Here is a 15402-nt window from a genome sequence, read left to right as displayed (position 1 = left end):
TGTCTAATGTGGCTCTGAAGCATTACATTGGCTGAGGAATTTGAAACCCTGGCATGCCTTTCAAAACACAGAAGAGCAATCCTGATGGGATGGGTCAGACCTGAGAAACGATATTTGTTAGACAAAACCAAACCTTTGTTTCACAACAGAGAGGGAAGTTAACTGCTTGCTGCAAGATTGTCAAGACTGGAAGCTTAATGGTTTTATCTACAGTTAGGTAAAAATATGTTTGCTGTAATGAAAGTTCAGAGTTGTTAGTTAATGCAGGCAACGGATTAAGAAGAAAGGATCTACGTTAGCCTTCTCCAACATGATGCCCTCCAGATATACTGGGACATCAGACTGGCTAGGAATTCTGGGAGCTGTAGTTCCAACCCAATGGAAAGTGACATTGTGTGGAAGACTTGGCTAGGGGATGAAAGATATAGTGAATGGCCTGCTGCTACCATCTCCAGCCCCATGAAAAACTGAGCCTTTGTACTCACAGGACAACCAATATATTAAAATGTTGCAACAGTTCACTGTTCCAGCATGTCACCCATACCCACTTCACACTGCTCCATTCCAGTTTTTCACTTCTCAACAGTATCCCTCTCTCTGACACGTACAGTCTCAGTTTTTCACATAAATCTCAGTACTTCACAACATGCTGACTTCCCCCTTAAAGTCCAGAGGCAGCAGAAGCAATAAAAATCTAGGCACTGCAAAACAAACATCTGTCCAGAGGAGAAATACTGAGGATGGCTGAGGATATAAAATGTAAAATTGTAGAGGGAGAAACATCCCTTCTTTCGGTTACCTGTCTTTATACTTAATCACTGCATCAACAATCTTCTTCATTTTCTTGGTGAGGTTGGGTGGATTCGGAGAGAGCTTCTCCGCAGGAGGCCGGCCACGCTTCTTCTGCTTTTTGCTGTCATCGTCTTTGTCCCGGCTGCGAGTGCTGGTGGTCGGGGTGGAGGAGCTGACATCCACATCTCTCTTGCGCTTCCGGGAGGATTTCTTCTGACGCACCTCCTCTTCAATCTCCTCTAGGGTGCCCTCTTCTATGGCCTACAGATAAGAGCAGCAGTCAGTCAGCCAGGTACAATGAAAAGCAAGTGGGACAACAGCACACTGAAATGATTGAACATGAACATTCACACACAACCAAGCCACCTAAGCACAGTGAGGAATGGGATGTCTACATGGGCTGCTTCCCCAAAGGCATCATTTCCCAGTGTAGTCAATTATGGATCATGGAAGGCTGCAACACTAAAAGGTGGGGAAGGAAAGCTAGTTCTCTTACCTACAAGCTTTTCTTCTCATGTTAAACAGGGCCAACAGGCAGAAGACTCGGTAGAAACCATGCAGAGCAGGTTGTGGGGATGCCCCTTCCTGCCAGTTCTGTTGCAATTTCTTCCAAAGCTGCAAGGAGACCTGAGGCTACTAACCACCCGTTAGCCATAAATTTTTATGCTTCAGATTGCACAGTAAGAGAGGAAAAGAAGCAAGTTGACTGAAGGCCATGTATAACAGAAGTAGGAAAACTCACAAGTAAAACTACCCCTCTTTCACTGTCCTAGTCATACATGGCTAGAGGATCTCACTTACTCAACATTCAGAGCAAAGGAACCTAGAGTTGCAATTGCGACACTTCTGTAATGTCAGCAAATTATGGAAAGTCTAAGTGGAGAATGGCCTGCCAACATGGTTCTAGTTTGTTCAGCATTTGTTCCTTTTATGATATTTCAAGTAAACAAAGTTCCTGCCCTCAAGTAGCTTATAATATAGGACCTTTTATAAGATATACCTTATGAAAAAGAATGAAATCAAGGAGACCATTCTTTGATATTGCAACACAGACATGGAAAACATTAACTTCTTAAAATTCTTATTTGCTGGCATCAAACTTCTAGGAGCCTGGGAGGAGGAGGTACTTAATTGTGTTCGCAGTCCTCCTGTTATCCACCAAGTTCCACCACTATTCTTACACCATGCGCTCCTTTTTCTCTGAACTAATTGTTTGGCTCCAATTCTATACATAGTTTGCTAGTTCAGACCCTAACAGGAAACTGGTCAATTAAGCTACAGCAAATTATGGCATACTGAAGACAGAGGAGGGAAAAGGAATGATAGTTTAATTAATAAGGATATATACAGTACATGCAAATAGGTCCAGTGATTCTTCATCCCACCTTGATCGCTTACGTTCTGAACTCAAAGCCTGTTCCATTTATGGCAGCAAACCCACTTTTTAATAAACAGTTGACAGGTCTGATCTTCTGGATACTGGGAAACATTAGTGGGTTTCTCATCTCTTTGTCCAAGAAACATACAGGCTGCCTGGTATTAGACTCAATATATTAATGAGGTATTCTTGGCAGCTTCAAACAAGGGGGGCAATCTAATTATTTAATTATGCTATTGTTTGGAGGGATCAAAGAGAAAAGAAATGACCCGTGGACATTATAGCCTGAGTTTCCAGGGCTCTGGAATGAAAATCTAGCGTCAGCCACCCTCCCTGGCAACAAGAAGACAACAGATGTGCACAACCATTGGATGTTCTCTGCCCCAGCTTCTAGAAAAAAACCTGTAGTGCATAGACATCACAATGCCAGCTGTTAAGGAACCGAAAGTTAGTGTTTGTATGCCTTATATGGAGTCTGATAAATCTGGGAAATGGTGAAGAACAAGTCTGATAGAAAAGGCTCTTTACTGAACATAAGCAAATACTAGCTTAGAAACCTGTTCTATTTGTTTTTAAGGCTTGGCCTTTGAAAGACAGCTACTGCATCTGATTCTCCCCATTCCCCAAAGTAGTAAGTGTGTGAATTTATTCTTGTAATTCATGGAATGGGTCTCTTTCATTATACTTCACGTAACGTACTTCAGCGTTGACTAATACACAGAGCAGCGCAGAAAGCTGACACGCACAGATGCCCTTGTCCCTGCCTTTCTCTCACAACTGGAACGAAAATACCAGGATGGGCAGGACTCCTGATTTCTGCTCAGTTCCTTCCGAAGTCCCAGCATTTCACCACTTGGCTCAACCAAAGCCACCTCCAGAGAAAGGAGAATGGGATGTAATTAATCAAGGAACTATGAACAATTGTAGTTTCCATTTTCTCATGGAGTCTCTGTTTCTGTTAGTGACTAATTTGTGCGTATCTGGAAAAGATGTTAAGATACTGCTGTTCCATTGGCTATGCCTGTTCTGGCAAGATCATTCAATCTCTTCCTATAAGCTGAAGTAAAAAGTAAGTAGGCCGGAGACATACTGGAATCTATACTCCTGAGGATGCTGCTTGGGCTCCTGCAGAAGGTGTTATGCGCTTTTACCGGCTACAGGTATAAAAGGCTGAGAAAACCAGTGGGAAATTTGCTGGGGACTGAAAAAACTTCTCTTTCTCTTGCTCTGGGACAGAAATAGAACCTCTTTCCTCATGACTGTCACATGACAGAAACTTGCCTCAGTTTTGAAGCAGAAGTAATTTCACTTGCAAGCCTCTGTTGTTGATGAGGCAACCTGGTTCCTTCTTGATATTTTGGATTAATAGCTAGCCTCTCCAATGGCAAAGGCTTGTAGAAAATGTAGTCTGAAACCCAGAGGGCACCAGGTTGCCTACTCCATCAGGTTACCCATTTGGGAACACAACCTTCTTAAACCTTCCCCTCTCTTCAAATCCATAGCTCCACGGAGGGTCCAAATTCTGCTTTTTCTTCCTCAAAAGGGGATACTTTCTTCCTGTAGTGGGAAGGGGAACAGGAGCAACAGAGGCAATTTGAAGACATTCTCTCCTACAATAGTTAAGCAGACTGGCACTGTTATTTTATGATCCTGGGAAAAGATTGAGTTCCAAGTTTCCTTTTTGCCTTTTTCCATGCAGCAAATAGGTGCAGGTTCCCAATGACTATATGAACAAATTAATGTAAAATAGAATTTGCTGAAAGGCATCATCAGGCCTGGTGGTGTGACTGACCTTCTAGTGCATAAGCTACAGCCAACCCTGAAAGGGCATCTCATATTGGCAACTTAAGAGAAAAGGGTCACATAAGGATCTCAAACAGGTCGCCTCTCCCCAAAATGGCAGAAAAAGGTTGCTGAATGGTTTTGCAAGCAGGAATTCCTCAGGGCTAAGAAGGAAAAGCCATAAAGGAGGTTTAGCCCACATAATTAACATATTGTATAAAAGATGGGTGAGGAACCTATATCTTTCTGTTAGCAAGGCACTTAGAGGTGGCTAGCATCACAATTCTCATGGAGCCTTCCTGCAGCATCCTATTCAAATGTTTGAACCACTTCTTGTCAGCCAGCATTTGCCACATTACAGAGAAAAACCAGAGTTCCTGATTTAACATGGTATGGAACCTTCACTGACACACAAAACTGAACTCAGGAAGGGGAAAGCAGGCCTACACAGCAGTACTACATACTAAACCAGGTCTGAGTGATTTTCCTCCTACAAAATGATTAACTTCCTGTTTTCTGTTATGGCAATTGTTGTTATCCTCTCAGCAAAATGTATACAGTAAATTGATTCAATCCTATATTATATATTGGTTCAACCCAGTTATGGAAGTGCTTTTGCTCCTCTTATCTTCAGCTCTTACCAGCTGTTCTTTTGTTAGAAGAAGGCTACAATGTCACTCAGAGATTCACAGTTTCCCCATTTTCTTTATCAGTTTGATCAGTTTGAGGAAAATGGCTTGTTTCTACAAAAAAACTAATTAATCTACATAGCACAACAGCAGCATTTGACTGCTTTTTTTATATCTGACTTGCCTACCTTTGTGCAATTTTTAGATTAAAAAATGAACTCATTAGATCCACCAAGAAATAACCAAGTGATCTGCAGCAAAAGAAGTCGAGAAAGAACCTTGCTTGGCAGGTCATTCTGATTTTACTTTATGTTTCTATGATAAGAGTTGGTCACCACTCCCCTTTGCTAAAACATTTTACTTTTTGACATAACTTAGTGTTGGAAGCAAAAAAGGCTAGGCTATCTTTCTCCCTGCCACCCTCAAACATGGCATAAAACAGAAAACTTGGTCTTACCTTCTTTGTTTCTACTTGTTTGATAGGTAGCAGTCCAGACAGAGGGCATATTCCCTGCCCAGCCAATGGGGGCAGATGCTGAGGAAAATATAAATGGGCTGGACTAAAAGGTCACCACCTCTTCCTCTGGACAACCAGTCACTCTTGGCCTAGCAATAAAGAGCCCACCCCACAGACATGCTCCCCAGTGATCAAGCATTCTAGAACAGGCAAGTGCTGGATTACTGCCCATTAAAAAACAGAAGGAAAATTAATAGTTAAGACCAAATTTTCTTTTCTATTTGTTGCTGGGCAGTGGTCCAATCACTGGGATGATTCAAGAGGTCCATCGCTTTACCTACATACACGTGATGTCAGCACTCTGCTTTAGGCACTGTTCTTGTAATTATTTCATTTGCTAGACAAGTTGCTGGATGCCTCAGGAAGAAGGCTGTCCAGACAAGCTTCTCTCCTGTACCAGTGAGCCATTGGCAAGTACCACGCAGCCCCATGACAGTGCTTGGTCTTGATCCACTGGGGCTTTTCTTGTGCCAACTTAGTGCTTAAGAAGGGAATAAACAGGGTGTCACTCCAATAAGCCAACCATACATAATCTCCATCTTCAATGCCCAAAGGCTGATTTGGTAATACCATCGAGTTTAAATTAACTCACTTTCTTGAAAAGCAGGAATTTGGAATATTCCACATTTGATTGCAGAAGTCAACTTCCTTCTATAGAAATTATTACTGAAGCAAATGTAACGATTGCCTTTTAATCTTAAATGTTGAACTGAAGCCATGAAAACTGCTACAGTAGTTGTGTGCTGACCTTTCTCTGAATCAGCAGCTATCTTGCAGCACTGAGGTCATCCAATTTTTTGTCTAATGCACATTCGTTGTTTTTTCAGCCGTAAAGGGCAACTGCTGCTATTTCCACAAACTGGAGCCCACAGGTAAAATTATTTTTTAAAAATCTGAAGAGAGAAAAGCCCAAACTTTCAAGTATATCTTCAGCAATGCTTTAAGTTCACTTCCAATCCAAACCGCGACCCAGTAAGTACTATTCCTGCTGAAAGAGGCTCAAGCTGTTCTGCTAAGGATAGGAAACTGCTTAAGAAATTCTGGATGGCTCTAAACCTTGTATGAATTCCAAGGTATAATGCCCAAGTGCATTCTGAAAGCATAAATGAGAAATCCAGGTTTCCCAATCTTGCAGTCTTGTATCTGCTAACATAGTTACTTCCTGGGGATCAGCAATTTAGGAACCATCATTTCAAATGCTGTAACACCAGTTAATCTCCTTTCCTTCACCAAAACAGGCATCCATCTCAGAGTCAGATTTTTTTGAATGAGGAAGTGGAATGAATGCAGATCTCCTATGGCACCATCATATGTAGCAGATTCATGTTCATAATGACTACAGAAGTGAACCTATTAAGACTCAGCTAGTAATTCTATCTGATGTGTTGCAAACTTGCTGAGATATCCATCTGCTCTAGACTTGGGTATGATGAGTTTACCACTCGAGTATGGCCATCATACTCTCACTTTAATGAGCTTGGCAAGTATCTTAAATAGCTAAGCAGAAAAGCAACTGCAATTTTATAAGTTGTCTTATGCCATATCAGACCAAGGGCAATCTATACTGCATGGCTGCAGCAATACAAAGATTCAAGTGGAAGTTTTCTCAGTCGCTCGTTGATCCATGATTTTAAAAGTGGGATTGGACCTGAGACCTTGTACATGCAAATCATGCATCCCACCATTGCATTTCAATATGGTTCCCCACCCCACCTCTACCTCCAGAATTTGTTTGGGGGAAGATGGGCATGAATTACCCAGAATTTGTAAATGACTTTAAAAAAAATCCCATAATAAAGGAAATGCTTTGCATGGCAATTGATCACTGATGGCATGAGTACTGACGGTGAGCAGGAGGGAGCCCCTATCCAGGGGGGAAAACGTATGTGTAGTTTAGAGGCTTTGAACTGTCCTTCAGAGAAACTCAGAGCAGACCCACCTTGAGTTTTGGGGTTTATCTGTCTGGGTTTCCCACGCTCCTTCAGTTTGGTAGGATTTTCTGTCTACTAGAGCAGTTAATAAACACTAGAGACTAATTTCTTGTCTCAGCATGGTTTTTTGCTTAAGTCAGGACAACTGATCTATGTAGTCCAAAAGCATCTACTCTGACCAGCATCAGAGTAGAACTAAAATCTCAAGGAAAAATGGTCTTATAGCATTATTCTTTTCCAGTAGCGTACAGAAAGCAAGGTTTACAGCAATCAGATATTCCTTTGAGGACAGCTAACCAAAGGAGCTTGAATCCATTATTTGAGAAAAAATCATTCTTATCATTTTAAGATAGCCTCTTCAGAAGCAAAAAACAGGGCCAAATTATCTCTGAAAAAATATGAACTTTTAACAATAGAAGTCACAGATAAATTTTTGCACCAAAGGAATTATATAGAATGTAGGAAGTTGGTATAAAAATGCCAGGAATGAAGTTGCAAGTTACTTTAACTTTGTCAATTTCCTAAAACAGGAAATTTTTCTCATGGGAAGTCTTCTTAATGATTGCTGTAAAAAGATTCCGATGTTTAACGTCACACTCTTTTTTTTTTGTGGTCCCAGTTTACAGGACTCCAGCAGGAAGGAGGAGTCTATGAGAAAGAAGATAATACCTCAGGCACAAAGAAAACAGGCGCTGAGCGGAGCAGGTACATCTTGAGCAGGATGCTTTCTGTAGCTTATCCTTAGAAGTGTCCAAAATGCTTGGAAACCTGGGTTTACTAGGATGACCTTTGGTAATAGGACAGAAGAAGGGAGAACATCCTAGCAAGGTCCTCTGGCTCCAAGCCTGAGAAGATTAATTTTACCAAAAACTTTGAGAATGTTGAGCAAATAGTCGCATGTCTCCTTCTTATTACCTTCAATCACCACTCTCTCCTCTATCTTGAGTGGTCATCAGAACAGAAAGGTGGGGGTATAAATAATGCACAAACAAACTGGGATTTTTAAATAATGCACAAACATATGGGATATTTTACAAATGAATAGTGTCCTAGTAGATCACAGCTAACTAAGCCTGCCATTTTCTCCTGCAGTAGTAGTGACTGGATCACAGAAGGAAGGGTGATGCCTCCTAGTCTAGCTCAGGGCCAGCTTCTACTCCCCGCCCCCACCCCCAGTCTGCCTCTTAATGGCCAAAGACGGAGAACATCCAATCTCTGGATCACTGCCCAGCAACAAATAGGATGAAATGTTTGCTGGGACAGGCAAGAAGAGGGCACACTCAGCTGCATAGTAAGTAGGCTTTCTGCATCTGAAATGTTTGACATCTGTCAAGGAGATCAATTGAATTTAAGTTTAGCAACATGGTTCCACACAGTTGAGTTGATAATACCCAACAGAAGTTTTGAATGGCACAGAAGAAATCTACTTTTAAAAACAATCCATTCGGTTTAATACGAAAAAGGAGGGATTAGCAATGGAAGAGGTTCACCACACATGGCTAGAAATTGTTAAAAGAGTTGTATCAAATTGAAATTTGGTTGGGCAAACTCAGCTAACCCTCAAAACTTCCAGCATTGGGTATTTTCTCAACATTCAGACACACAGACAACACAGAGATAGGTAGAAATAAAATTTGAGAAAATCATTGGAGAACGATGCTGTACCATGTATACCTTGAGCCACTGCTTCTCAGTCAGTGAATCGCTATAATCCACTTCCTTACGGTGACGAGAACCTCTACCAAACATCTTCTCTTCCTCTTCTTCACAGGTCAGTCGTTCTACCTCTGCATCATCTTTAATTATCCAAGAGGGCAACTCATCCTCTTCCATCAATCGTGGCTTTCGCTTAGGATTGCGGGCTTCCTCTCGCCTGCGATCTAAATCCATACGCTGCAGAAGGAGAAGGGCTATGTTAGCTTCGTGCAGTATTACACTGGATTTTCTGAGTACTATATAAGCTTTATACTCAGTTTAAGTCATTTATGGGGGACTGAGGCAAGTCTATTGTTAAAACCTAGAAAAGCCTGATGTGCTTCAATCTTAATTAGAGGGGAATTACCAGGTACAGGAAAACCATCAATCCCAAATGTTTGGAATTAATTTTGCAACATATGTGGCAAACTCTTAAGAAATTATGAATAACAAAACAGTATTTGCAGTTGTTTTTGTAAAGAATAAAGTCTATAATAGTCTACTCCAATGTTCAGATGCAGTGGACTTAATTGTTCATGCTAGAAATACATGCTAGAATATGGAAATCTAAGCAAATATCTAGGTATCCAAATATATAAATAAATAAATCTCTGCCTTGGAATGAGATTATTTATTTTTTTCATGGAAGAGGAGGAAGAATCTTTCAGCTTTCCATCTTTACTTTGTGTCCCAATATTTCTTCTGTTCTGGGCTTCAAAACACAACAACATTAGAAACAATGCAATAACAGACTGGTGCTTCCCACCTAGTAGCACTTTGAAGTCCAGTATCAGGTCTGGAAAGGTTGCTTTAGATCATCAAAATATAAGTAAATCAAAACTATGGACAAAAAACTGGCTCTTCGTAAGAAAAGTGGTTTCTGAGATCTAAGGGGATGAAGACTGACCGCAATCTTACAGGCCTCACCAAAATGAGTAAGATTTATTTACAAGTTTCTTATCTTGATTGCTTTCTGAAAGCTGAAAACACTATTTCAAGTATATTCGGAAAGATTTTTTTAAAGAAACAGATTTATACATTTATGTGGAAAAGCATGAATTGAAAGCGGGTATACTTACTCAAGAATGCAGGAAACTGTATTGGTCTCAGATTAGCACTGGTACATTTCATTGTACACACATTATATATTATTACATTGTACATTACATACAATTTCAATCTGCGACAACGCACATTGTTTCTTTGGAAGTAAACTGCCCGGTCCAGCAAGTATTCCCTCCCCCATGCAATACTTGAGGATGGAGAAGGAGGCACCAGCTTGCTGATATCCCTCATCACCTCCTGTATCTGGCTCATCTCAGTAACTCCAGCAAGGGTGAATCTGGTTCTTCTTGGATGAGAGACCACCAGAAGTCTCACAACTGCAGGTTAGACTGAGAATTCAAAAAGAAACCATTCCAGAAGAAGGCAGCGACACCCGTAAGTTGCCAGGAGTCAAGCTTGACTCAAAAGGGATGTCACCTGCCTCCAGCACTGAAGACCAGGGGGTGCCGTACTTGGAAGGAGAAGGACTTAAGAGTACTGGAGGACAGGAGACTGAAGTGGGTGAGAGAACAGGGTATTTTCCCTTCTTTCACTCGAGTTCAGGTTCCTAGTAAAAAAGAGAAGGCTGTTCGGTAACTAGGAAGGCAAGCTGCAACTTGGAGGGACCGGAGGTAGCCTAAAGTGAAACAGCTGCAGGGTATCATTTGCCCCAATTCTATAACAAGTCACAAATGTCTATATGAAATATATATGCTGGGATAAGATTCTGCTCTGGGGTTTTGCTTGTTGTGGTGCCTCTTCCAGCTTTTGTGTGGACGTTTTTGTTCAATAACCGCAATCTTCTCCTCCTAAACAAGGCTTCCCCTGCCTCTCAAAACAAACTTGAAAACGTGTGTGTGTGCATGAAGGACCCTGATGCTTGTACTGAACGATGCGGTACATCTGGCTAGATGCCCTGGAACGATATTTTTCTCAAGTAATATCATGAAATCCAAAGGCCAGGATCACAAGGCCAGGGTCTGCATAAGTGTCTCAAGCATGTACTTCCTCTCTCTTTTGCACACACGTATACCCTGCTTTCTTCTGGCACCAGTCCGTCTACTACTGACTTCCAGATCAAGATTTAGCTAACTTAATGTACCTTAAGTAATAGGCTGAATTCAGAAGAATAAAGCTGACCTCTCTGAAATACCACAAGCAAGATAGCCACTCTCACCATAAAAAGATCAAACTCTTCCTCATGTCGGGCAATCATCTGGTTAACTGTTTCATCATCTGGAACTTCATCTTCTTCCTGAAAGATTTCAAAGTTTCCCCCATTTAATTCCTGCGTGGCAGTTCACGTGCTTGGAGTTTTATACTGAAGGTTTTACCATCTCAAATTTGATTTGGCTACTTGTGTGAGAATATATCTGGTGGTCTCAGTGGACAGTAGCCACATGGCAGAAGCTCCCCATCGGCGCTGGCAACTTTGCTGACAGTCTTAAACAGTGAGGACTAAGGACTGGACGGGCGCGGCGACTGAATTACCCCTCTCACCTTTAAAGGTGGCTCCTCCGAGTCGGAGTTGAGGCACAGGGTTGAGGCAGTGTGGGGAAAGCTTGCGCTGCCACTGCCGCTGCCCGTGCTGTATCTGGTCTGTGGATAGATAGAGGACTTCAGTCTCCAGGGCTGTCGATCCAGCACCTTTCACTGACACTCAAATTCACTTCCTAGGGTGACAAGGGTTCATGCCACTTCCTTCCAGCCCACTGTCCCTTGGCCTCAGGGCTACAGAGAGCAGGGATCGAGGCAACGCATCCACCAGTCACGGATGAGAGATGGAGAAAGGCACCCTTCTGTCACCCCTTACCTCATCTTGCTCCTCATGCTCTAAGATAGCCTGGAGGAAAGCTCGCCTTTCATGGCTGGAGGACTTCTGGTCAAACATTCCAGCCTGGATCACCTTCTGATCAACATTCAGCTTGTACTTGGCTGCAGCAAGTATCTTCTCTTCCACACTGTTCACAGTGCACAGGCGCAGCACTCGCACTTCATTCTGCTGCCCAATGCGATGTGCTCGATCCTGTGCCTGCAGGTCCTAGAGTGGTGGGAAAAGGCCATCCTCACTGTTCCACAACTACACTCAGCTTTCTTTCAGTTCCATCCCCAAAGAGAGAAGAGGAGGCAATGTACCAGCAGAGGGGACCCAGAGCTGGCTTAGTGACTGCCTTGTATTGGCAGGTAGTTGGCTCAATCCGGAAATACTCCTGGGGTGAGCCTTTTACAAAAGCAGCATTCATGCCTTCCAATCAGATTCAAGACCAAAACATGCATCTGGAGACCCATTTCTAACACCATAGATCAGTGGAGATGCTGCTGTTTAACTCTTTGCTCCTTAGGTCTCTGGCTGGCCTGTGACCTGGCAGTGTGTCCCAACCCACCAACTGAAGACTAATGTTCTACACTGTGATCCATTGTTCAGGGTTATCCAGGTAACTATGTTTAGAGGACACCAGCAACATCAAGGGATGCTCAGAAATTCACACAGCAAATCTCTAAATCATCACTGGTGTAACAATCCTTATTATCCTTGCTTGATATTATTTCAATTGACCAGTATTTCTTGGCTTCACATGCCACCCTTTGGTTTTGGCACAGGGATAAAATTTTGGTTTCATTTAGCAATTAAATACTAAATAGGTGCTGATGATTAATTGTGAGAAGTGGCAAAAACATCACGTGTTATGAGGACCAGGATAGGCAGTGTCCCTGGTGTCCTTTCAATGTGCTGGATTGCATGCTGGCTGGGTATTTTGGGAGTGGTGGTTCTGCACATTCAGAGGGGATAAGGGAGGAAGAGAAGGTTCCTCCTAACTTTGCTTCAAGATAGTTAAGGCTGTGCCCTGAAGAAAGATCAGAGCAGGGTGAGAGTTTATACTATCAGCTCCCAAAGAGAACTCTTAACTATTGTCAGCTGAGATAATTTTTGATTTTTCTCCTAAGGGCACAGAAGAACTATTTCTGACAATGTTTTAAAACTGTAACCACCCCCTTTGGCAGAATTCTCACTACAGATTGTAGGCAAAAGTAGAATGCCAAAGATTCAGATATTTTTGAAACTACAAACTACAATAACCATGCCTTTTATTTATATAATGAAATGTAAAAAGTCCTTTCTTTTGCATTTGCACTATATGTATAGCATCACAAACTTTAATCTTGCCATTAAAAGTTAATGCTCTGTTTATAAATCCTTTTCTCCTGAAACGTAGTAAAAACAGTTTTGTTACCTGGTGAGGATTCCAGTCACTGTCAAAAATAATCACTGTATCGGCAGACTGTAGGTTCAGTCCCAAACCCCCTGCTCGGGTGCTCAGGAGAAAAATGAAATATTCAGAGCCCGGCTCATTGAAAGTTTTCAGCAGCATGCCACGATCTTCAGCTTTAGTGGTTCCTTTAAAAGTTCAGAGAAGAGAGGGTTTCCCCAATGCTACGATATTTTATTTCAGGATAAAAGCTATTACAAAAATCCCGAAACTCAGCAGAAGGCCATAGGAAGAAAGATATTATATACTGAGCTCAACAAAGCTGACAAAAGCGACATACTAGAATTATTACCTATGGAGAAGTTACACAACAATTTAAGCATTTAAGTTCTTAACAATATTAGAGAATTTACAAGAATAAATTGGATGGTTTTGATTAGCAGATATTGCCTGGAGGGAAGCATAATGATAGTACATGAAAACTGCATTTTATTAATTACTTTATATCCTTGCCTCCCCTCACCTCCCAACTTCAAAACAAATGGAGAATAAGCTAAAAATGAACACTTGAGAGAAGCTGCAGTTAACAGATACCAGATATTTCCCCCTGTATCATTCTTTAACAAAACTATTGGGACAGGCCTGTAATGCCCAGTTCATAATATTAATTAACATCCAGGCCTTCATTCAACACCAGCAACCTCAGCCAGTAATGATGACATGAAGCAGGTTAATCTGTCAGAGCACTGCGGCTGTTAATTATAGTCTTAAGTGGGCAACCACAAAGAGACCATCATTTTTGAATAATGTTAGAGTTTAATCATAATCTTTAGCAGATTAGGACACAGGGCTATATATCACACCAGATTGCAAATACTTCAGACTACACGGCATTCATTCATAGGCACTCTGTAAATACCTCTTTCCCTTCTCCTGCACAAACCTTATGGGGAGAGAGAGAAGCTCAAGGTTCACTCTTGATCTCCTTCTTTACAGAAGGGCAAATTAATGCTGGATTAAAAAACAAAACCTCAATCAAGAGTGGAAAAGGAAAAATTAAAAAGAGAGAAAGAAATGTTGCCCTGGCTAAACAGGACTAATCTACTGGAACTAGATCAAAAATATGTCACTGTAGATTATACCTACCAGAATGTACGACAGGCTCCCCATTCAATCAATGGTACTTTAGGATCAGAAAGAGATTTAAAGTATTTCTTATTGAAAAGAGATTCAAAACTTCAGGAGAGCATTAATAAGAAGAGTCATTGGGAAAAGTGATCCTCCATTACACACTGGTTTGAGGGAGAAAAATGGCAAGTTGGAAATGGAAAAGTTAACCAAATGAAGGAACCTGGGCCACTGTAGAGGTTGAAAGAAAAAAATATAATGTTGCCGAATGCAATTTGTGTTTCTTTTAATGAATGCATCTGTCCTATCTCAGAGTGAAGAACCACGCTGAAGGCAGTGACTTGGTCTCTAGTGTTTATTGCCTTACTCTAGTAGACAGAAAATCCTGCCAAACTGAAAGACCGTGGGAAACCCACGCAGATATACCCAAAACTCAAGGCGGGTCTGCTCTGAGTTTCTTTGAAGGACAGTTCAAAGCCTCCAAACTAGGCATGCGTTTTTCCCCCTGGATAGGGGCCCCCTCCTGCTCACCCTCAGTACTCATGACAGCATCCTTCAATTCACACACTACAATTACCACTAGTAAGGTATGTCTCATTGTACAATTGTCACTTTCATGGAAGGGGGGTTGTTTACAAAATGTTCCTAGGTGACTGCTATAAGTTTCTTAGCTTGAGTGCCATACTTAAGGAAGTTTTTTAAAATGTAGGAAAATTCCTTATCACAGAATCATAGGGTTGGAAAAGACCTTGGAACACTTCTAGTACAACCCCCTGCCCTGTGCAAAAATCCTCACACCATCCTGGACAAGTAGTTGTCCAACCTTTGTTTGAAAACCTCCATGATGGAGCACCCACCACTTCGGGAGGCAGGCTGTTCCACTGCTCAATAGCTCTCTCAGTCAGGAAATTCCTCCTTAGTTCAAGTTTGGGTCTCTCACTGTAAAGCTTCTACCTGTTGGTGGATCAGAGTTCATGGTTTCTAAGTCTCAGCTAGTCCAGCTTAATTACATACTTTCAAATGGTTCACACCAGCACTGGAGGGAACTTCCCTTTGCCCCCACACAAAGAGAATGAGTCAAATCTACTTTTAAAGAGGAGCTCAACACCCACAGTGGAAGTACAAAGGTTTTTTTTATGTGGTTTATGATATATTGACAGGAGAGGTCTCATGGGGCAATGATATGAAACTTGAGAGCAATGAAATCCTTTCTAAAGCTACACTATAAAAATTTCAAACTAACATCAACCCAAGGTCTTAGAGAGCAGTTCTAAGCAGCCTGTGTGTACTAACCCTG

General features: G+C 41.7%; 1 protein-coding gene across 9 annotated transcripts in view; it reads right to left on the bottom strand.

Annotated features, from left to right (window-relative positions):
• SMARCA4 (SWI/SNF related, matrix associated, actin dependent regulator of chromatin, subfamily a, member 4) overlaps nucleotides 1-15402 on the bottom strand; it is a 73929-nt gene that overhangs the window by 6720 nt on the left and 51807 nt on the right. For 4 of the 9 annotated variants that reach the window (XM_063294389.1, XM_063294388.1, XM_063294387.1 and 1 more), the window contains 6 exons: nucleotides 13002-13165; nucleotides 11582-11809; nucleotides 11269-11367; nucleotides 10946-11023; nucleotides 8695-8922; nucleotides 800-1053 (listed from right to left, as the gene is read on the bottom strand). In XM_063294389.1, the coding sequence (XP_063150459.1) occupies nucleotides 800-1053; nucleotides 8695-8922; nucleotides 10946-11023; nucleotides 11269-11367; nucleotides 11582-11809; nucleotides 13002-13165 (1051 nt within the window). The remainder of the gene's footprint in view (nucleotides 1-799; nucleotides 1054-8694; nucleotides 8923-10945; nucleotides 11024-11268; nucleotides 11368-11581; nucleotides 11810-13001; nucleotides 13166-15402) is intronic. The other 5 variants (XM_063294393.1, XM_063294394.1, XM_063294395.1 and 2 more) reach the window with 3 other exon arrangements.

This window comes from Candoia aspera, chromosome 2 (assembly GCF_035149785.1).
Source record: "Candoia aspera isolate rCanAsp1 chromosome 2, rCanAsp1.hap2, whole genome shotgun sequence".
Taxonomy (NCBI): Eukaryota; Metazoa; Chordata; class Lepidosauria; order Squamata; family Boidae; genus Candoia; species Candoia aspera.
Note: the sequence above shows the minus strand (reverse complement) of the source record. Positions and strands in the feature narration are given on the sequence as shown.